The 24,258-nt window shown below is 48.6% G+C and overlaps 1 protein-coding gene across 1 annotated transcript in view; it reads left to right on the top strand.

Annotated features, from left to right (window-relative positions):
- The window catches only part of STK32B (serine/threonine kinase 32B), a 366,748-nt gene that overhangs the window by 277,249 nt on the left and 65,241 nt on the right, over positions 1–24,258 (top strand). The window contains exon 5 of the mRNA XM_047799270.1: positions 11,883–11,920. Coding sequence (XP_047655226.1) covers positions 11,883–11,920 — 38 coding nt within the window. The remainder of the gene's footprint in view (positions 1–11,882; positions 11,921–24,258) is intronic.

Below are 24,258 nucleotides of genomic sequence, written 5' to 3'. Positions count from 1 at the left end.
GAAATCAAAGGAGAGCTGAGGTGTGCTCTTTGGGGAGCCCGGAATGTTGGGGGAAGACCTGCCTGGACCAGGACCTGAGCCCCAATCAGGGACCTGACCCTAATTAGGCGTGTGGACTTGGTTCTCTCCCAGGAACTTGGACTCAAATGTTAGGGTTCTGGCGGCATTCCCCGAGTGCCTCATGTGGGTGGATGGAGTTACTGACTTAATCAGTAGCTGTCGAATGCGTAACGTGTGCTCAGCATCACGGCGGGGATGCAGGTCTGGATGTGGGCCCTGCTTGATGAAACTCGGAGCATCATTCGGAGAATCCCACAGACACACACACCGGCTGTGGTCACTGCAGTGACAGAGAAGTTCAGGGAACAAGAAAGTGCAGGACAGCAGCCTGGACCACCCAGGGCTCCAAGGAGGCAGTGGCGGCTGAGCCACAACTAACCAATGTGGGGGGAGGGGGGGTGCCAGGCGGAGGTTGGAGAGTTCTGGGCTTGGGAACAGCGTGGGCACAGGCACAAGGAATGGGCATAGTTGAGGCATGATGGGTCGGTGGAGGGCTCTGCCCCGACATCTCTGCCCCACCCGCGAAATGGAACAGAAAGAGCACTGGGCATCAGGAGAGCTGGGTTCAAATCCCGCCGCTGCCACTTTTAACTCTGTCACTTCGTCTTTGAACTCTGTCACGTCACCTCTCTAGGCTTCAGCCACGTGGGATCTGAGGCAACCTAAGTACCTACACTGCAGCTTGCAGCAAGCAACACCAGATTCTTAACCCATTGAGCGTGGCCAGGGATCAAACCAGCATCCTCATGGATACTAGTCAGGGTCTTAACCCGCCGAGCCACAACGGGAGCTCCGAAGCACCCTATCCTTCTGCACACCTCTGCTGTTTTGCCTATGCTGTGCAGAGGCTGGACCTTGAGGGGTTCACAGACTCATGGATAGACCATTGCCAGTAGTGTCCCTAGAACAATAAGAAGGAAAGAAAACTGAGCCGCATGGGTGAGTGTGGGCTTCACGGCCCCTTCCCGACCTGCCTGGGAAGGCAACCCCCTCGGGGTGCGGTTGGCCTCACCCATCCAGGAAAGGATTCATTGAACCCAGCGCATCCCTCAACATCTCCGTGAATCCTGAAAGCCTCAGACTCTCCAGGAGACAGACTTGGGGACAATTAGCCCGAAGCAATCGCCGTAGTAACCAAGTTTACATCCAGGCCCCATGGGGTGGTGCAGCATTTGAACTGAATTCATCACTATCAGCCAGGCTGACGTTTGTTCTTTGCAGAAGTCAAGGAAAACCAACAAGCCCCGAGCAGGGTGCCCTTTCTCTGGCAAAGGATAAAGCGAGATGAAAATCATTGGAGTGGCACCCTGGGGTTTTAGGCCAGGTGTAAGGAGAAACTAACTTACTAGGCTGTGTGTACATGTTTAAACTTGCTTCCATGCCTTTAAATCAAGTCTTGGGTCTCTAACTGATACATCTGGGCTCTACCGTGGACTCTGGGACCTCGAAGACATCTTTAATAACTCTCAGCCTCGGTTTTACTGTCCAGTAAAGCAGAGATGAAAATAGTATTACCTACCTGTATTAGTTTGCTTGGGCTGCATACAAAATACCACAGACTAGGTAGCTTAAACCATAGATATTTATTTGCTCACAATTCTGAAGGCTGGAAGTTCAAGGTAAAGTGTCAGCAGAGGAGTTCCCATCATGGCGCAGCAGAAACAAATCCGAATAGCATCCATGAGGACGCAGGTTCGATCCCTGGCCTCACTCAGCAGATTAAGGATCCGATGTTGCCAGGAGCTGTGGCGTAGGTCACAGACACGGCTCAGATCTGGCATTGCTGTGGCTGTGGTTTAGATTGGCAGCTGCAGCTCCAATTCAACCCTTAGCCTGGAACCTCCCTATGCCTTTTCTTTTTCTAAAAAGAAAAAAAAAAAAAGAGGAAACTAATTCAGGTCATAGGGGCATAATTGAAGGAACACGTGAAAGTCTGGGACAATCAGGGCTGAGTGAATAGCGTGGAGCTGTGCCATCAGGCTGTGGCACAAAGAAGCAGGCAGGGGCCGTGGGGCTGGAGGAGGCGCTTAATACCACAAACAGGTGGCCCAAGACCACCTTCACTGGTTCTCGTACAGTTCAGGAGCCCAACAGCAAGACGTTGGCATGGCTGGTTCCTCCTGGGGCTCTGGTGGAGAATCACCCGGGTGGCTCTCTGGGCTTCTGGCTTCCGGAGGCTGTGGGCAGTCCTTGTCGACGCATCCCCCAACCTCTGCCTTGGCCGTCCTATCTCCTTCTCTGGGGCCATTTGGATCGCTTCCCCTCTGCTTTCTTAAAATGTTTTAAATTCTAGTTGATTTACAATGTCCTGTCAATTTCTGCTGTGCGGTCGAGTGACCCAGTTATACATTAATATACATTCTTTTTCTCCCATTGTCCTCTGTCGTGTCCCATCTCTCCCCCTCTTCTAGTAAGGACACCAGTCACTGGATTTGGTAGCAGGATCTCATCTTAATTTCCTCTGCACAGTCGCTGTTTCCGCATGATGGCACTCACGGGTGCTGGGCAGACATGAATTTAGGAGACACGATCTGAGCCACGGCAGCACTGCAGGAGATTATAACTGAGCAGGGTCCTAAAATCTGCATCGGGAGATTTATTGGGGGTGGGGAGGTGTCACTGAGAAAGCCGGGGTGCCCAGAGCACAGAGGGTGCAGGGGCCAAGCTGGCTGGTGGGGGGTCAGGAAAAGCCCTGGGGAGTCTGGATTCTCATCTTTAGTCGGTGCTTTCTGAACCCTTGTCCTGGGTTTGGGGCTGGTGACAGCCGTGCCTTCCTCTGAAATTGTCTCCTCCCGGCTCTTTCCCATCTTTTGGTCCAAGCACGGTGGAAGTGCTTGCTGGTTTTCTTTGCTGCCCTCAGCCGATGGATTTAAAAGTTGACAAGCACACCTCAGCATTCATTTTTTATTTTGGAGATTATGTGAGAATATGGGACCTCAGAGTCCCGCCACCAGCGCAACAGGCACCAGGCCCAGGTATTATTTAATATGGTCACGCGGTTCATGTTGAAAAAGAAATACAACCTTGTATGTGAGTCTGCAGAGACATATGCTGTAACCAAGGAACATTTTTATTGATGAAATCAGATGCGGATTATAAGCACGCTCCTCGAACTCTTACCTCCGAGGTGAGATTCTCAGAACTCTAATTCCTTTCCGTCTTGAGTTCTTCCCCCAGGCAGAGAACATTGATCTGGAAGCAAGGTGAGGATGGGTCTTGTCTGCCTACATGTGACCTCTGATGCTCTGGAAATACAAAGATGTGCGTGCATCTTTCTTCATCAATAAAATAGGAGTGAGTGAAACCCACATCTCAGAGTTGTGTCAGAACCGAGGGAGGAGTTCCCCTTGTGGCACAGCAGGTTAAGAACCCAACATGGTATCTATGAGGATGTGGGTTCGATCCCTGGCCTCACTCAGTGTTGCCGTGAGCTGTGGCAAAGGTCACAGAAGAGGCTTGGATCTGGTGTTGATGTGGCTGTGGTGTAGACTGGCAGCTGCAGCTCCAATGCAACCCCTAGCCTGAGAACTTCCATAAGCCACAGATGCAGCCCTAAAAAGAAAAAAAGAAAAAAAAAAAGAATTGAGGGAGGTGACATGGGACGTGCTGTCATGGCACCAGATCCAGAGAAGCCATGCTGGAAGCCCACGTGGTGCCCAGCTCACAGTAGCACTCGGTGAAGTACAGCTCGTAATAGCTGCAGGAACTCTGCTAACACGGGGGCACCGTGTTGGGGGCTGAGTTGTCCAAGGTCCCTCCCCTCCCCGGAAGCAGGAGGGGGACAGAGGAAAGAGCTGGTGTCTGACCCACAGCAGTGATGTGTGGTTGCAAAATTGTCACCCAGTGTCCGGAAGAACCTTCCACAACAGGATGAGAGAGTCCAGAATGTGAGCGCCAGGTGCACTAGCTCTCTGTCCCACATCAGCTTGCTGCCGGCTGGGTCCAAGGTGGCCACAGAGGTCAACAGCCAAGGTGAACCCCACCCATTCAACCCTGACCGGAGTCTCTGGCTCCAGCCATCCTCCCCAGGGCCTAGTCTGGAAGCGTGGCCTCAGGGCGAAAGCGTCTTTGCTTCCTCTGTTGTGAATAACAAGTGTGCTTCTGATGGGCCTGGCCCTGGGCCGCTTGCTCTTATAAATCCTCACTGAAATCAAATGGAATCATTTAGTCCTCAGCCGGGCTGGGGGAAAAAAAAATCCCAAGAATTGCTTCCTATGTCTAATAACCTGAAGTTGGCTCCATAACTGATAGATTGGTCTCCTCCAGCCTCAGAGCTGGCCATCCTTCATCCTGGCCCCAGTCCTCCCTGTAATATCCTCCAGACCACTCCTTGGTGAGCAGCAGGGAGCTACAGAAGTTTCTGGATCAGATAACTAACCCCACCAAATGTAGACAACCTAGCGATTGGGAGAGCATAGTTGCAAACAATGAAACTGACAAGGGCTTAATCTCCCAAATATACAAACAATTCATACACTTCACCAAAAACAAAACAAAGAATTCAATCGAAAAATGGGCAGAGGACCTAAATAGACGTGTCTCCAAAGAAGACATATGGATGGCCAGCAGGCACATGGAAAAATGCTCAACATGACGAATTATTAGAGAAATGCAAATCAAAAGCCCAATGAGGTACCACCTCACATCAGTCAGAATGGCCGTTATTAATAAGTCTACAAATAATGAATCCTGGAGAGGATGTGGAGAAAAGGGAATCCTCCCACACTGTTGGTGGGAATGTAAATTGGTACAACCACTGTGGAAAACAGTATGGATATTCCTCAGAAAACTAAAGGTACAACTGCCATATGATCTGGCAAGCCCATTCCCGGGCATATATCCAGACAAAACTATAATTCAAAAAGATGCATGCACCTGTATGTTCACTGCAGCACTACTCACAACAGCCAAGACATGGAAACAACCTAAATGTCCAACGATAGATGACTAGATTAAGAAGATGTGGTACATATACACGATGGAATACTACTCAGCCATAAAAAGAACAAAACAATGCCATTTGCAGCCATATGGATGGAACTAGAGATTCTCATGCTAAGTGAAGTAATTCAGAAAGAGAAAGACAAATACCATATGATACCACTTATATGTGGAATCTAAAATATGGCACAAATGAACCTACATACAAACCAGAAACAGACTCTCAAACATGGAGAACAGACTTGTGGTTGCCAAGGGGGAGCGGGAGGGAGTGGGATGGACGGGGGATTTAGGGTTGGTTAGATGCAAACTATTCCATTTAGAATGGATAAGTAATGAGGTCCTGCTGTACAGCACAGGGAACTCTATCCAATCTCTTGGGATAGAACATGATGGAAGATAATAGGAAAAGAATGTACACATATATATATATATGTATGTATGACCAGGTCACTTTGCTATACAGCAGACATTGACACGACATTGTCAATCAACTATAATTTTTTTTTTAAAAAAAGAACATAATAAAGATTAAGTTTCTGTAATAGTTAGGATGTAGGTTTAGGTGCTTTAAGCAAAATAAAAATGACTGAAACAAACAAATCCTCACCATAACAACGTGGAATACATGCTGTCGTTCAGTTTACAGCCGAGGAAAGCAAGGCTCGCTCAGGGCGATGTGCCGTGGCCACAGGGCCAGCAGATTGGGGACCAGAGCACGGCCTCTCTGTGTCACCGCCTCCAACTGCCTCTGTGATGTCAACAGTATGTTTCTTTCATGAGGGGTAAAATATCTATAGATGTTTATTTCGCAGATGCAACTTTTCTCCCACTAGATTTGGGTTTTTTTTTTTTTTTCAAGAGAAATTTTCATTTATTTTATTTTTTTAATTTATTTTTTTATTTTATGATTTTAATTTTTCCCATTATAGTTGATTTCTAGTGTTCTGTCAATTTCTACTGTACAGCAGAGTGACCCAGTCATATATACATACATACACACATACACATATATATTCTTTTTCGTATTCTTTTTCTCACATCATCCTCCATCGTGTTGCGTCACCAGTGACAGGACATAGTTCCCTGTGCTACCCAGCAGGATCTCATTGCTTATCCACTCCAGGTGCAATAGTCTGCATCTATTACCCCCACATTCCCAGTCCATCCCACTCCCCGCCTCTCCCCCTTGACAACCACAAGTCTGTTCTCCAAGTCCATGAGTTTCTCTTCTGTGGAAAGGTGCATTTGGGTGTCGATTAGACTCCAGATATACGTGGTATCATACGGTACTTGTCTTTCTCTTTCTGACTTACTTCACTGAGGATGAGAGTCCTAGTTCCATCATGTGGCTGTGAAAGGCAGGAGACTATATGAGACATATACATACTATACATAGAAAACCCCAAGGACTCCACACAAAACCACTCGAACGGATCAATGAATTCAGCAAAGTAGCAGGATACAAGATTAACATTCAGAAATCAGTTGCACTTCTGTATAATAACAATGATATATTAGAAAAGGAATATAGGAGTTCCCGTCATGGCTCAGTGGTTACCGAATCTGACTAGGAACCATGAGGTTGTGGGTTCGATCCCTGGCCTTGCTCAGTGGGTTAAGGATCCAGCATGGCCGTGAGCTGTGGTGTAGGTCGCAGACGTGGCTCAGATCCCACGTTGCTGTGGCTCTGGTGTAGACCGACAGCTACAGCTCCAATTCGACCCCTAGCCTGGGCACCTCCATATGCCGCAGGAGTGGCCAAGAAATGGCAAAAAGACAAAAAGACAAAAAGAAAAGAAAAGAAAAGAAAAGGAATATAAAAATACAATGCCTTTTAAAATTGCACCCCCCCCCCAAATTAAATACCTAGGAATAAACCTGACCCAGGAGGTGAAAGACTTATATGCTGAGAACCATAAGACAGTCATCAAGGAAACGAAAGAGGATTCCCAGGAGGTTTTGATTTGTTTTTTCCTTGCAGCACAACACAGAAACAGACTCAAAGATTTCGAAAGCAAAGTTATGTTTATCAAAGGGGAAACGCTGGGGGGAGGGATAAATTGGGAGATTGGAATTAACATATGCACATGACTATATACAAAACCGATTAGTACCAAGGGCCTATTGTACAGCATAGGGAAGTCTACTCAACACTCTGGAGTAACCTGTATAGTGAAAATAATGGCTACATGTACGTGTGTCACTGATACACTTTGCTGTGCACCTGAAACTAACACAGCATCATGAGTCAACTAAACGCCAATAAAAATTTTTTAAAAGGAAAGAAAAAAAAAGAGAGATTATGGATCTGTAACCCCCAGAGACCCCCCTGCAGCGGGACACGTGCCAAAATGTCCCCACGGCCCTTATACGCAGTCGGCATCAGAGCCATTATTTCTGGGCTGCTTTTAAACATAGCCCAACTGACATTTTAGGCTTTGTTTTATTTGGAAGCAAGGGGGTCATTCAACAACAGAACTAGCTTTTACAGCCTTGCGTGCACACTTTCCATCAAAGTGTCATCCGGTCCAGCTCTGAAATGACGTTCCTGTCCTCAGCAAACATTGTCGCAGGCTGCTTCTCATGCCCGATCTGAACACAGGAGCCCATTTTCAGCAGGATGACGTGCTTGAGCTGAGATAAGATCCATGTGAAAAGCAAAACCAGAGGAAATGGTCCTGGAACCGGCTAACCTAGAGGCTCTGATAAGATGCTTTGCCCGTAAAATGCGATTCTTATTAAATCTCGGATGACTCAGGCGCCCATCTCCTCTGGGAGGCTTTGCAGGAGTCTGCCTGATGAGCCGCCTATGAAAGAAGCCTAATTCCCTTTGCTAAAAGCTCGAGAATTCATCCCCTCATCCTCCTTAGCTTCTTTTGAAGAGCAATGAGGGGACCCTTATTGTTATTTCAGCTCTTTTTATGCACCGGGAGCCCCGACAAGCGTGGCAGAGCAGCACCTCCTTATAAACGCCCAGCAACAGCCAGATAGGGACCCTCATTCCCATTTTCCAGATGAGGAGAGAGAGGCTCAGACTATGTTGCCTAAGATCCTGTTGCTATGGTAGCAAATTTCTGCCACTGCGAAACAAATTTCCACCAAGTTAAAGTCTTAAAACAACTCATATTTATTCTCTCAGTCTCCACGGGTCAGGAGTCTGGCACAGCTTAGCCGGCTCTTCCACTCAAGGCATCACAAAGCTGAAGTCCAGGTGCCCACTGGGTCGCACTCCTTTCTGGATCTTTCTGGATCTTTCTGGATCTTTCTGGACCTGCCCCAAGCCCTCCTGATTGTTGGCAGCATCAGCCCCTTGTGGCTACGGGAATGAAGTCCCTGTTTCCTGGCTGGCCCTCAGCTCCTAGAGGTGCCCCCACATCCTTGCCTGGTGGCTGCTCCATGGGACGTCCAGCAAGGGAGGCCCCCCGTTTCCAGCCGGCTGGGACGGAGTCTGATAGAGTGTCAGCATGCGAATGGCCCCTGCCCTCTGTGTCACGTTCCCTGGGCTGGATGGATGTCACAGGTCAAACCACTTGCCCTCCCGACTTTCTGTGGCCTCATCTGCAAAATGAGAGCTTGCTCCCAGGTTGTGTCTTGGCACTCAGATGTCAACCTAAGGTCGTGTCTTCTGAAAGTCCTTCCCAAGAGAGAGGTGAGAGCAGGAAGCCCTGAAACGGGGCACCCTCAGCATCAGTGGAGGTGGCAGCTCAGGCCGAGGCCCTTGCAGCCACTTTGAGTTTGTGCTTCTGGTCGCCGGCCACCTCCTTTGAAATTCCCACAGCCCAGCAAGGTGATCCCAGCCCTGAACACCTTAAAGAAAGGACGCCTTGAACACCCGTGGTATATGGAATTTCCCAGGCTAGGGGTCGAATCAGAGCTTCAGCTGCCAACCTGCACCACAGCCACAGCCACTCCGGATCTGAGCCGCATCTGTAAGCTACACCACAGCTCGTGGCCACGCCGGATCCTTAACCCACTGAGCAAGGCCAGGGATCGAACCTACATCCTCATGGATACTAGTAGGATGCTTAACCCGCTGAGCCACGAGGGGAACTCTCTGTGTCTTCATTCATGACAAGTATTTCCTTTCCTCACCTATTCTGGAGCAACCCTCCTGGGAGGGGCCTTGAACAGGCGCCATGTGTTTGCTGATTTGAGCCCTAAACACTTGATGCCAGCTCTTCAGCCTTTTGTTTTAAGGATGTGAGCTCTCAAGTTCATCCCCGTGGGGTCTCCACTAACAACCGGTCTCTGTTCACTGGGGATGTTTGTGAACTTGGCAGAAAGGGATCCATTTGCTTAATGCGCCTTAATAACCATGGGCTCGAAAAGTCACAATGAAAATGAAAATGAAAACCTGTAGGTTGAGTGTGTCTTTCTTCCCCAAGGCCATAGACGTTGCCTCGTATTGCTCCACACCACCACGGTGGGCTTTCAGGCAGAATTATTATTTGATAAACTCGGGAGCAATTGCTTTTTATATCAGAGGAAACTGTCCTTAGTCCCAAAGGATCTGACATTTATGATCAATGCGTGAGTGGGGCCTGCATGTCTAAAATCCGTGGTTTTAGGGAGTTCCCGTTGTGGCTCCGTGGTTAATGAATCCGACGAGGAACGATGAGGTTGTGGGTTTGATCCCTGGCCTCGCTCAGTGGGTTAAGGATCCGGCCTTGCCGTGAGCTGTGGTGCAGGTCGCAGACACAGCTCAGATCCCGCGTTGCTGTGGCTCTGGTCTAGGCTGGTGGCTACAGCTCCAATTAGACCCCTAGCCCAGGAACCTCCATATGCCATGGGAGCGGCTCTAGAAAAAGGCAAAAAACAAAAATAAAAATAGAAAAATAAAATCTGTGGTTTTAATGTGAAGCTTTGGAAAGTGCATATGTGTTCGTGATGCGTAAATCAGGCCCGCAGAGCCCAGCTGAGTTTCCCCAAGGCTGTGTTTCTCTCATATCCATTCTTCTGTTCCTCTCTCCTCTGGCCTTCCTGTGTGTTGACAAAGATTCTCCTGTTGACCAAATTTTGGGGGCTCTTCTGAGTTCTTTGGAAACCAGACCTCGTCTTTTGGACTTCTGTGTTGGTCTTTGCCTTGTCCGATCTTGGCAAGAGCCTGCGAAGCTGGTTTAGCCAGAAGCCGCCATCCCCCAGACCTGATCACCCTCGGATCCGGTTGCTCAGTCTCTGGATGGTTCGATCACCCTGGCCTGTCATCAGAAGAATCCAGTTAGGTCCTTTGGCCCCATCCCCACCTGCTCCTTGACGACAAACCCACTTGTCCATGTTGCGTTTGGAATTGAGCCCGGTTCTTCACTGAGATCTCATTTCCCCTTCAGTGACTGAAGTTTAATAAAATCCGCTCCTGCTGCTTTAACTACTGTCCGGCAGTAGTTTCTCTTTGACCACGTCTGATGGTGATGGGCACCAGGCGAGGGGCTCAGAAGTGAAGAAAGCAAAGCCCCTGCCTTTAAAAGACACAGCTTGGCATTGGGAGCCCTTTGCTGTAGTGATGACGTAGAGCAGAACTTTCTAGAACCTCCCCAGCCCAGATTTTGCTGTAAGTGGCTCTCTGTGTTACCTTAAACAGGGACCAGCAAACTTCTAAAGGACCAGATCATAAATATTTTAGGCTTTTAGTCTGTGTTGTACATTCCTTTTCACTTTTGCTTTGTATGTGTGTGTCTTGTTTTGTTTCTTACGACCCTTTAAAGATGCGGGAGTTCCCACCGTGGCTCAGAGGAAACGGATCTGACTAGTATCCATGAGGACACAGGTTCAATCCCTGGCCTCAGTCAGTGGGTTGGGAATCCAGCGTTGCCATGAGCTGCAGTGTAGGGCTCAGATCTGGCGGTGCTGTGGCCGTGGCGTAAGCCAGCAGCTGCAGCTCCGATTCGACCCCTAGCCTGGGAACCTCCATGTGCTCACGGACTATACAGAAACTGGCTTGAGGGCTGCAGGTGATCTTTCAGGAAACTCAGTGGACATCTTCAACCCCAATGTACTTATCATGAACACCCAGAGCTCCTTATTAAAATCACGGATGTGGAGTTCCCATCGTGGCGCAGTGGTTAACGAATCCGACTAGGAACCATGAGGTTTGCGGTTCGGTCCCTGCCCTTGCTCAGTGGGTTAACGATCCGGCGTTGCCGTGAGCTGGGGTGTAGGTTGCAGACGCGGCTCGGATCCCGCGTTGCTGTGGCTCTGGCGTAGGCCGGTGGCTACAGCTCCGATTAGACCCCTAGCCTGGGAACCTCCATATGCCGCAGAAGCGGCACACGAAATAGCAAATAGACCAAAATAATAATAATAATAATAATAATAAATAAAATAAAATCACGGATGTGAGAAATGCAAGCCCCATTCACTTCGTTATAAGAAAGGTCAAATCTTTCCGAGATGGTACAAAAACTGGCAGAGGCTGTGTGGCCAGTCTCTGACCTGGACAAGCTAGTGACCCTCCCTGAGCCTCAGGTCTCATGTCTGGAAGGCAGAGGCCATTACACCTGGGAGCCTTAGTACCTACGAAGGCGAGAGGGCTACATTCTCTCAGGAAGGGAAAGCTTCCGGACCCACTAGGAGAGACCATGGGCTCAGCGCGTGGTTACTCCTGGGAGTGCAAAGGCCAGAAATCATTAAGACTCTTCAGAAAAAAAAAACTATTCACACAATCGCCTTGCAGTTCCAGGAAAAGAAAAAGGAAGGAAGCCAGAACACGGGCTCTGCTGTCTTCATCATTCCTCTCCTGTGCCCTGTCTGAACCTTCACGCTGGGGGAGCGGCAGGTGCACTGGGTGTCATCAGGCTCTTGTCCCCGCTTGTCATGTTTGTCGTGTGCCACCCCAGCTGCTCCAGGAATCACATTTTCAGCTTCTTTGTTTTCTCTTCCAGAGACATCAAGCCAGACAACATATTGCTGGATGAACATGGTAAGCCTGATATGAACGCTTTCTCGAGGCTGTTGCGGGGGAAGTTGGAGGCTCCGGGTCTCTGGGTGGTTTGGGTGAGCTGGAGTTTAGGACTGACTAGAAAGCCTTCTGTTGTTTGAAGCCTGGTGAAAGGACCCCTGTGCACGTTTCTGGTCTGCGTCCTGCTGCGGTGAGTTGAGTCCACTGTGTTTGAAGGTTTCCTGTCTGCAGACATCACTGTTCCTGGTGTGACAGTGACAGGGCAGATGGGGGAATGGGATGCAGGGCTGGAAAAAGCGCTGAGTCTCCCATCCCCGACCTGTGAGTCCTGGGGCTTCAGCAGAGTCGCCTCTCTGAGCGTCAGTGTCATCTTCTGTAAAACAGAGAAAATGGTACCCAGCTTCCAGGTTGTCATGGGGATCAAGCGGGATAGGGTATGACGGGCAAACTAGAAATCAGTAATCCGATAAGCCTTCTCCCATCCCGGTGTTCTCAAGCTTTCATGGGCACGTGGAGTCTGGGCATCTTCTTAAACCGACTCAACAGATTGAGGAGGCCTGGGATTCTGCATTTCTGACAGCCCCCAGGTGAGGCTGACACTGCTGGTTCACGGAGAAGGCTCCATGTCCGTGGCTCTCTGACTCTAGTCTTACCAGAATCCCCTGCGGGACTTTTAAGAACCAAAGGCAAGACCCTGCCCTGTTCGGGGTCAGTCCCAGGGATGCAGTGACCAGCCAGTCAGGACCGAGTCAAGGGCACAGCCCAGCAACAACTGACACTCCACAGCCATCTATGCCAGTGGCAGCTTTGCGGCCGGTCATCAGGGCAGCATTGGAACTAAATTCATTGACATTGCTTCCAGAACTCATGCCCCAAGTGCTTTTGGGAGTGTGGGTGGGAGTGCGTTGGGGGGAGTGGATTTTTCTGAGGTGCTACTGAAGCGTTCAGAGATGAGTCTTCTGCAGGGCTTCTCTGGGCCGTCCCCCGTCCCCGTGCCCCGCAGGCTGAGGGTTGGCTTCTGCTCAGAGCCTCTCTAGGACTTGTGTGTGTCACCTGTGTGTCTCAGGGAATCCTACCTCATTGTCTGAACCCTGTGGTACTACCCCTTTCCCCCCAGATCTCCACATCCTGCCAAATGCCCTACACAGTGTCACAACCCTGTCCCCTGGCTTTGCAGCGTTCTTCTCAGACCCCAGGGGCCTCTGGACCTGACCCTCCTCTTTCTTCTCTAAGCTCCTATTTCATCAGACTTGTTGTTGGGACAAAGCTCTGAACACTATTTCATACTAAAGAGTGAATGGCTGATACCCTCCCCACCTTCCACTTTCAGCATCCAGTGAGTGCCTTTTCTGGCAGCACAGAAGGAAAATTAGGAGCAGAGAATCCTCAGAAAACACAAGTCTCCTCTTTTAGGGGAGAAGGACAAGAAAGGAGGCTGTGGCCATGGTTTTCCTTCCCCTGATTTATGACAGGAGATAGATGCTCATTAGCTCTTCTTTCTTTCTTTTTTTCTTAGTCTTTGTTGCCTTTTTTCCCCCTCCAGGTTTATTGAGGTGTGATTGGCAAATAAAAACTGTATACATTTAGGTTGTACAATGTAATTTCTTAAAGACACAGAGTGATGATGTAACATACATGTAATTGTGAGACGATCACCGCTGTCAAATTAATATCCATCACCTCACAAGGGTGCCTCTCTATTGTGTGAGTGGTGGGAACACTTAGGATTTACCCTCCTAGCAAATCTGTTTTTTTTTTCCTTTTCTTAAAATGGTTTGCAAGGTTGTGATAATTTCTGCTGTACAACAAAATGATTCAGTTATGCATGTACACAAATTCCACCCACACCATACAGCATTATTAACTATAATTACCATGCAGTTTTTTTCTCCTGGCGTTAACCATGCCTTCTATTTTCTTTGTGCTAATACTTGACTTGCGCACACCCCAGGCCACCATCCACCTGTTCTACACAGCCCAGTGCCAGGATCCAGACAGCCAGGGACACTTCCTGTGCCCCAGAACCCCTGAAATTGTTCAGACTGGCCGATCCTAAGCCTGCTTGCCCTGCCCCACCCGTAGGAACACAGAAACCATCAGGAAGGCACTTGCACACACCTTCTGCTCCCTCTGTCCGGTGACCGACCCCCATGCTCTCCTGTGTGGCCCCCACAGGGCATGACATGTCCCCTCCTCCTGGGAACCGTGAGCCACAAACTCTTTGTCCATGGCAATGGTCTCCTAATCAGTTGGCTTTACTATGCCTCAGAGGTTCTATTAACAGACTCTACTCCAGAGCACTCGTTAGCTGGTCTCATTTCGAAGAACGGCCTCCCCATCTGTTGCGAGCACATGATTGACCCATGTGATGAGTATTCCCCAAATGGCAGTGGCGGGCAGCAGCGACACCCCCTTATCTTTTGTCAAAACATCTTCATCCTGCCAGGAAGAGACTCCAGGAAATGAACAAATCGGGCAGGTGTTGATTCCGCAGCCTCGGATTCGGGGATTGGAGCGGCTGAGGAGGAAGCGGGAAAGCCGCCCAGGCCAGTCGGAGAGGGGGCATAGGTGTTTCTGCTGCGTCCAAAGAGCCAACGGTGGCTGTCATTATTCTAGACTGGGTTCCAAGAGCTTAAGGATAAAGCATGGGAATAAGTTTTAAAGCTATTCAGGTATCCCTGAGAGGGTTATAATGAGATTCTTTCTCAAGACTGCTAGGAGGGGAAATGACCAGTAGTGTGTGATGTCTGAAATTCCTAAAGAGCCAACGCAGGAATCTCTGAGGGCCCCCAATAAATAGCCCCCCCCCATATTAGTTACCTACGGGTGCTGGAACAAAGTCCCACCAACTGACAGGTGGAAAACAGAAGAAACGTGTTGACACTCAGTCCCGGAGACTAGAAATCCGAGACCAGGGTGTCTGCAGGGCTGTGCTCCCCCCGACGGTGGGAGGAAGGTTCTGTGTCGGTTCTGTGCACTAGTTCAAGTTTGGAGAAATGCATAAGCGCTTGGCTTCAGACAGTGTGACTCCAGACTTCAAATATTCTCCCTCTGCTTCCGTTCTGCTTCCGAACCTTTTCTGAGTGTCTTTGAATGGCAGAACCCACGTCTTGTCTGGAACCCTAGCTGCAAGAGGGTAAAAACATGTGGGTTTTCCTTCTTTCTGGCCCTTATGATACAGGAGACAGGAAAGAAAGCATCCAAGGATACTTAGCATCAAAGGATAGTTTGTAGCTCGATGCCTCAAAGAGTTGTTGCAAAGAGCAGATCATGGCTAAGAAAGCATCCTAAAAACCTCTCTACAAACAGGATTCATTGTGATTCGTGTGATGGCATAAAATTACATGCCAGCCCAGAGGTGGAAGGGAAGCGTATTGGTCAGGTGGCCTTGGCTCTGCTGCAGTAATTAACCTAAAATCTAGTGGCTTAACACTGAGAGCCTCAGAAGCAGAGAAAAGGAGAAAGAAACTCAGAACTGTTGAGTCCCCTCAAAGAGCAGGGTGAGCTGGTTTCCGATCAGCATCAAATCAAATAGGGTGTGAAGGCGGGCAGGTTTTAGGAGATTGCAGTATATCCAGGGGGAAGGGGTTCACACTCCTGGCTGGTGGGGGTTGCCCCACATCTCAGCAAAGGAGCTCAGGACATCCCAGGAGAGCGGTGTTTCCTGCACCTGTGCTTTGTTCGCCCCCCAAGGGGTGGGGGTGGGGGAGCTGGAGCACACAGATGGCTTAGACAGCCCTGCTTTCCTACCCTGTGGGAGGAGGTCAACTCACATAGAGCGGAAGAAGGTCAGAGGGGCATTTCATTCGACATCAGCCAAAGTCATGCCGGGAAACAGACTCGGTCTTCTAGCTGCGGTCAAGCCAAAGGAAGCCTGGTTAAGCTGGTGCTGCGGAATATGATTTGGTTTCTGTCTTTCCCTTCCTCCCTCCCTCCCTCCCTCCCTTTCCTTTCTTCTGCTGTCCTGCAGTACGTTCACTGTGATCTGGGTGAGGACCAGGACGCATGATCCTGAGGGGGGGAATCAGTCACCAAGGTAACATCACACCCACATCTCGGAAGTCCAGTCGTTACGAGCCGTGACCGAGGTGGGGCTGGGCTTGGGCCTCCTTGAGCTCAGCTGCATCCGGCTGCAGCTTTGGGGCAGCACCACTCTGACCTCTGGCTTGGGCACAGTGTAAACGGTGTAAACAGCTAAGGTGAGGACAGAGGTTCGCATGAGACTTGACTCCAGACTCCAGAAAATAATGCGGAGGGATCTTCTTTCCCATGGACCGCCTAACTCCCGGTCCAGCGCCCTCTGGTGGGCACTGCCTTAGCACCCACTCCTGGGAATTCACAGCCGCACCGCCCATCTTGGCCTCGGAAGACAGATCTAGCGAGAACTCAATCTGCAGGAAAGTCGGTCGCGGGACCGACTCTACCCTCCCAACCGGAAGACCCCCTCTTGTCCCAGGTGTGACTGTGTAGGTCACAGTGAGAGCACTGCCGTGCCCTTGTTCATTTCATAAATACCCATGTGGAGTCGGGGTTGTTTTATTATAGGGGCTTTTATTACAGAGTGGAGAAGGGGGGGGGCATGATAAAGCAGGAACAGACATCTGTGCAAAGTAGCTGCAGAAGGAGTTCCCATCGTAGCGCCGTGGAAATGAATCCGACTAGGAACCGTGAGGTTGCAGGTTCCATCCTTGGCCTTGCTCAGTGGGTTAAGGATCCGGCGTTGCGGCGAGCTGTGGCGTAGGCCGGCAGCAACGGCTGTGGTGTGGGTCGCAGAGGTGGCTCAGATCTGGCGTTGCTGTGGCTGTGGCGTAGGCCGGCAGCAACGGCTCCAATTGGACCCCTAGCCTGGGAACCTCCATATGCCACAGGTGCAGCCCCAAAAAGACAAAAAAAAAAGTTGCTGCAGAAAAAGCAAACGAAAATGCAGCAAAATTCAGGTAGGCTTTGGGTGCTTCTTCCTGGAATGTGTAGAGAAGATGCAGGAATTTTTCTTCCAAGGAGGTGTTGCTGTTACTGCTAACACTGAGATGATTCTATGTAGGGGCACTTAGCTCCCAGTGGGGGGGGGATTGTGAATGGGACTTTAGCCCCCTTTAATCTCCACCATCCCACCCACAAACTCCATGACACAGATAACTGACACATCCTTAGGGTCTACAGTTTCAAGCCCCCTTCCCCCGTGCGCAGAGAGAGGGTACGCTTAAATGATCACTGAATGAATGAAGAAGTGGGGAGAATCCTTTCAAGTCACACGGATGCCACCCACTTTTATACTCAGAAAATACCCCAAGTCACAGCTCCTTGTCATGCCAGTTCTGACACCAGCACCAGTGATTACAAAAATCATGCAGAGGATGGCGGAGTCCCACCATCAGAGGTCCAGCTAAAGAAGTGACGTTGCTTTGTCCTAAAAATTCACGAATTGAACTGGAATGTTGTCAACCCCTGTGAGTGTCATGATAGCTCTAAGAAGTGACGCATGAAGAAAGGTAATAGGATTAGCTTACCATATGTGTGTCATTCGGTCTCTTATTAAGTCCGTCAATCAGCCAGTCAACAAACACTTGACAGATAACCTTTTTCAGGCCAGGCTGGTGCTAAAGTACTGCAGACATAGAAATAGATGAGGTGGTATTCCTGGCCTCAAGGAGACGGACAAGGTGAAAGAGCATAGTGGATGCTAGGATGGGAATGACAGGGGAGGGGGAGGGTCCAGGACAGAGACGTACACCTGTCAGTCTGCCATGGACTACCTGTGTCTCCACCAGATAGCTGAAGCCACGTGATGGTACTTGGATTAGGAAGTAATTGGATTTGGAAGAAGTCATGGGATTGGAGCCTCCGTGGTGGGATTCATGCCACATAAGAGGATGAAGGGACCAGGGCTCTCTCTCTGTCTCCCATGTGAGGATACAGCATGAAAGCTACCAGGTTAACCAGGAAGACAGGCATCAGTCACCAGGAACCCAGCCATGCTGGCACCTTGGCCTTGGACTTCCAGCCTCTGTGACTGTTAGGTATATACATTTTGATGTTTATGCCACGCAGTCTATGGTAATGTTTTAGAAGCCCATGCCAACAGAGACTTAGAGATCCCACCCCTTGTGGTAGTGAGTTTCCTGTTAGTGGAAGCAAGCACGCAAGCAAAGGCCAGGTGTACATCCATCAGTAATACAACTCTTGGACCAGGTTTTGAAGAATGAATGGAAATCTGCCAGGCAGAGGAGACCGAAAATCATTGCAAATGGTGTCTAAATCTTGGAGGTGTGATGAATTCCCATGCATTCAGAGAGAGGAAGAGAAGCAGGGCTAGAGTGCAGGGTGCATAAACAGGGCTAGGGGTGTGATTATTGATTATTGATTAATAATACGCTTATTCAAACTGGTATGAATGGGTCTCACACAACATCCTGGGTGCCTTCTCTCTCTGAATTTTGACGGTCTTTAATTTGTGGGAGCAAACAGCTGAAAACTCCGTGCATATTTGCACATTTTGTAGTAAATTTCCCTTCTCCCGAGAGGGAACTCAGCATGGACCTTGTATGGCACTCATTTTCGCTTTCCCACATCTTGACTCAAGCGTTAAAAGAGGCTCACCAGGAAGTTACAGCTTATCAACTGGCCACGGTACCGAAGCCAGAAGGGGAATTCTGCTGTCTGTCGCTCCCGCTGGGCATGAATTCCCAGTGGACAGGTCCTCCACTGCCAAGGGCCAGGAGGAAGCCAGGGCAGGGCTGTCTGACTCTGCTCTGAAGGGGACCAGTGTGTGTGTCGGGGGAGATGCCCACCCCAAGGAGGCTGGAGACAAGCCCAGCTCCCGCTTCTCAGCTGCTGACTGCAGGTGGTGGGTCACTGGTGCTGAAACCTCGGGCTACTCTTCTGTAAAAAGGGAGGCAGCCACACCCTCCTGACAGGAGTGTTTTGGGGATTCACATGAGCTTCTGAACCAGTTCTGTTTAGGGTTATGCAGCCCTAAACAACAGCAGCTTTAACAGAGACAGGGTGCTTTTTTGACTCCTCCATTATCAGTTTCCCTGCTTCGACTCTTGCCTCTCCAACCCATGCACAAGCCCAAGTGATATTCTAAAGTGAATTGGATTGTGTCTCTCTTTCTCAAAACCCTCTTCCTTGGAATCAAAGCCATCTGAGCCCCTTTCCCATTTTCTTTCTCTGGCCTCCTGGCTGATCCCTTGCAGGGACTTTGTGTGGCCAGCTCCCTCTGCCATCACATGTCTCCCCCAGAAGTCCAATGGCTTGCTGCCTCTCTTCTTCAGGTCTTCATTCAAAGGTCACACTTTTAGTCCCTAACCATCCTGTTTAATGCTTATAACTCTCCTACAATGTACTTGTTAATATTAGCTCCATTTTCCATTTGAAGAATCAGAGGCTTATAGAGTGAAATAAACTGACCAAATTTGACAGTGCCTGTATCAATTAGGACACCAGCAACCTGTGGAAAGGAACAAGGAGCCCAACTCAAATAGTCCTAAGCAATTAAAGGCGTTTTTCAGCCTGTATAGCTGAAGTTCAGTGGAATGCACCTTCAGGAAGGGTTTGATCAAGCTTTGGCACTGTTTCTCTACCATCCTAGCAATTCTGCCTTCTCCAGGGATAGGCTTCATCTTTAGTTTGCCTTTCTTTGTGGCAACTGATAGCTTCTACAGTGTAAGGGTGGAGGGGTCTTATCCCCACATCACACTAGCCAAAGGCAAAGAGTACCACTTTAGGTAGTCCTGGAAAAAAAGAAAGAAAGAAAACCCTTTATTTCCTGAACCCTCTAGAAAATAATCACCCCAGTTTTCGTTGGCCCCCATTGGTTCGTATGTCCAACCCTGAGCCAACTGCCAGAGCCGGGAGGGAAGTTTAGCCTGGTTGGCTCCAGCTGGAGCCATAAGCCCTATCCCAAAGCCAGATGTGCAGGGATGAGGAATTGCTAAGATAAGGAGATCTGCGTGGCCACAGACACAGATGTCCACTACAGTAGCAGAGCTGTTTGTTCTTGGGCAACCCGACTCTAAAGACTGTTCTTAACCCTCTACTCTCAGCCCTCCAATGGGAAAAAGGACACCACCATTGTATGCAGATGATGTGCTTCTGAACCTAGAAACAGCAAAAGTTTCAAAATTAATAGGGGTTGTAAAACTTAAGAGACAGGCATAATTGCTTTTCAAAAACTCAAACAATTTTTTAAAAGAAACGGAACTATTTTCCTCTTTAGTAAAAGTCCAGTCTCTCCTCCATTGACATTTGCTGGAGCCCAAGCTCCGTCTATTTTGTTGCTCCCCATCTGTGTGGTCAAACAAATTCCCCCCAAGTCCACATAACAGGTGACAGTACCAAGGAGGAGCAGGTAGTGGAAAGGAGGAGGGAATTCTCTGAAATATGCTGCTCGTATCCCATTGGTCAGAATATGGTCATATGACTATAGTCAGCTGCAAGGGAAGCTGGGCAATGTAGTCTTTATCTGGGTAGCCATGACCTCAATTTAAAAATCTATTATTGTCTGGGAAGGGGAGATGGGATATTGGGAGATGATAGCTTCTGCTATGGAAGATTAATAGAGTAGCCAAATAGGAGATAAATAAGCAAAACTTAACAGCTTTTTTATTATACTAAAAACAACTGGGTATAAAAAGAAAAGGAAAATATTCTTGCTTAAAATAGTGATCCAAACTGTACAATATCTAGGAGTAAATTTACCCAGGGAGTGACAAGGTCACTGAAGAAATAAAGCGAGGACTAAATGAAAGAACATGACCCCGGATGGATCCCATGTCCACACTTGCAACATAAATGCATAACAGCATAATTCCTATCAAAATCCTAATGGAGGTATTTCCTAAAACTGGGCAGAATTCATCTCTGAGGAATAAATACCTGAGAGTTACTAAGAAAACATCGAAAGGAAACCATTGTAAGGGTGATCACTCCCATCTAATGTTACAATGGGAGCAGAATATGTTTCTGGAAAGTTTTAAGAAAAGTAATACTCAGAAACTGTAAACATAATATAGCATTTGGATTTCCATATGGAAAAGATGCTGCAAACAAGGTCAAAAGACAATAAGCTAGAAGAGAAAATGGGAAATGTATTGAGTCGTCAAGGAACTCTGAATAAAACGGACCAGTATTCTAGATAGGCAGTTGACAGGGGCACTGCGCACATGGAAAATAGGCAGCCTCATCAGCCTTGAAGTATCATTTCTCACCATCTGATGATAATCAGTAAAATGACTGATAACAGGAAGTGCTGATAAAAGTGCAGAAAAATGCCCACACTTATACTCTGCTTACTTTCCCATAAATTATAACTTTTGGAGCATAAAATAGATAGCCTTTAACCAGCACTCCCACCTCTGGGAATTTATCCAGTCAAAATAAAAGCACTAATATGTAAAGTTATGTTCAAGAATGCTGTTGTTGTTTTGTTTTGTTTTTTGTTTTTTGAGGACTGCACCCTCGGCATATGGAGGTTCCCAGGCTAGGGGTCTAATCGGAGCTGTAGCCTCCAGCCTACGCCAGAGCCACAGCAACACCAGATCCAAGCCTCGTCTGTGACCTACACCACAGCTCACGGCAACGCCAGACCCTTAACCCACTGAGCGAGGCCAAGGATAGAACCTGTGTCCTCGTGGATGCTAGTCGGATTCGTTTCTGCTGAGCCACGACAGGGACTCCAAGAATGCTATCGTTGCATACTTTATAAGAATAAGACAAACAAGCAAACAAAAGCAGAAACAACCTAAGGGCCGTAATAGGAGAATTGTTGAATAAAATTTGGGGTAACCATACTATGGAATTCTGGGCAACTATAGGCCCATAATTTCTCTCTATTTTCTTTCTTTCTTTCTTTTTTTTTTGGCTGTGCTGTGGCACGTGGAGTTCACAGGCCAGGGGTCAGATCCAAGCCACAGTTTCAACTTGGCTAGAGCTACAACTGCAGCAATGCTGGATCCTTTAACCCACTTTGCTGGGCTGGGGATAGACCCTGCGTCCTTGACACTGCAGAGATGCCCCTGATCCCACTGTGCCACAGTGGGAACTCCAGGCCCATAATTTCCTATCTGAAACTCCTGGGGCCAGATGTGTTTTCATAACTCAGAACTTTTCAGATTTAAAAATATACTTGTATTAAATAAGATGTCACACTAATATGAAGATAATGTGTCTAATATACGAGTATGTAATATAGAGAGCATACACTGTATAGCCAGGCTTAGGAGAGCATCCTATAATCAAATGTATAACTATTTCTACAGCAAAACACGAATAGTCACCCCAAGTAGAATAAATAGGACTATGAAGAGAAGTTCCAGATCAGGTTTTATCACCAAAGGAACTACCAAAAAAAAAAAAAAAGTCGAATTTAAATTGGTGAATAAGGAATTGTGGGTCTCATAGGTAGACCTATGTATATTGATTTGGACATATGTCCATGAAACATGGTTAAATGCAAAAGCAGCTTTTAGACTACTCTCTGGAGCATGATCTCTTTATTGGAAGAACAAACCCAAGTCCCAACATATGTAGCTATATGTTTGCATAAGCAAAGGGAGAAAGAGTGGAGGCATACTGGAGAGGAAATAAATGACTCAATGTGGTTATATGGTGAGGAAGAGACGCTGGGAAGTTGAGACTGGAACACACGTTTATAGTCCGTGACTTCTTATAATGAGGTGGCATCACTTTCATAATGCAATTTATTTATTTATTTACTTTGCTTTTTAAGATCGCACCCTGCGGCATATGGAGGTTCCCAGGCTAGGGGTGAAATCGGAGCTGAAGCCAGGTCATGCCAGATCTGAGCTGCGTCTGCGACCTACATTGCAGCTCACAGCAACGCCAGATCCTTAACCCACTGAGTAAGGCCAGGGATCAAACCTGCCTCCTCATGGATCCTAGTCAGCTTCGTTACTGCTGAGTCACGAAGGGGACGCCCGCACATTTTTTATTTTTAATCTTTTTTAACTTGAAGAAGCAGAGAAATGAAAGAAAACCAAACAAAAGCCATACTCGAAGATTCCAGACTCCCCTCCTAGTGGGGCTGCTGCAGAGGTGCGAGGTGCAGAAAGGACTCAGTTGGCTCTACTTTCACACCCCTCACAGCCCAAACCAGGACTGTGAATTTAGTTGTTTGCTAATGTTAGAAATGAGAAAATGGAGAGATGCAGGGGGGATTGGCCCTAGCCGAGGAAGACGGGAGTGGAGGCAGGCCTTGGCAGGGAATACCACGAAGAGCAAAAGCTTATAAGAAATGTCCAGAGTTCCCGCTGTGGTACACCAGGATGGGTGGCATCTTGAGAGCCCCAGGAGGAAGGTTCGATCCCCATCCCGGCCCAGTGGGTTAAGGATCTGACATTACTGCACCTGCGGCTTAGGTTGCAACTATGGCTTGGATCTGATCCCTGGCCTGGGAACTCCATAGGCCACAGGGTTGCCAAAAAAGAAAAAAAAAAAAAGTAGTTTAAAGAAAAAAAAAAGAAAAAGAAAGAAAGAAGAGATGGAGTTCTCATCGTGGCTCAGCAGAAACGAATCTGACAAAGAACCATGAGGTTGCGGGTTCAATCCCTGGCCTCGCTCAGTGGGTTAAGGATCGGGCATTGCCACGAGCTGTGGTGTAGGTCACAGACAAGGCTCAGATCCTGTGTGCCTGCGGCTGTGGCTGGCAGCTGTAGCTCTAGTTGGACCCCTAGACTGGGAACCTCCACATGCCGCAGGTATGGCCCTAAAAAGCAAAAAAAAAAAAAATTCTTTACTTCCTGTGTGTCAGTATGCTCTAACCATTGCCTCTGTTTTAACTCTCTGAGTCTTCCCAAGAGCCCTCCGAGATGGCAATTTTGTTATCATCCTCCCCATCTTACAGATGAGAAAACCAAGGCCCCGGGAAATTGTTATGTGCCCAAGGTCACACAGCTGGTCCCAGCAAAGCTGAGACCCAAACCAAAGGCAGGCACCCAGCAGAGCAGACTGCACTACACTGCAGATGAACCAGGGACGGCTGCAGGGGAGGGATGCTCGTCCCAGCCCCAGGGGCTGGAGCAGGCTGGATATGTTCTGGGGGGCTACGTGGGTGGAGGGGTTCCAGCAAAGGCCTGGCTGCATGACATACGCTTCATCCACAAGCACCTGAAGGGTACTGCAGGTCATTTCTGGCTACCTCCCGCTGCATCTCGCCCAGCGCCTGGCAGAGCAGCTTGCTCACATATCAGTGCTGGCAGTCGAGCCTGAGATTTGGGATTTGCACATGAAACACTGGTGCTTTCTCTGTCCGCCGTGGCTGATGGCATCAGGCAGGCCTCTCAGCAGCCTCTTTGCACCTGCTCTGCGGGGGGCAGAGGAGGGCGGTGCCTGTCCAGCCC

This window comes from Phacochoerus africanus, chromosome 10 (genome assembly GCF_016906955.1).
Source record: "Phacochoerus africanus isolate WHEZ1 chromosome 10, ROS_Pafr_v1, whole genome shotgun sequence".
NCBI lineage: Eukaryota > Metazoa > Chordata > Mammalia > Artiodactyla > Suidae > Phacochoerus > Phacochoerus africanus.
This window is presented reverse-complemented; position numbering and strand designations above follow the sequence as displayed.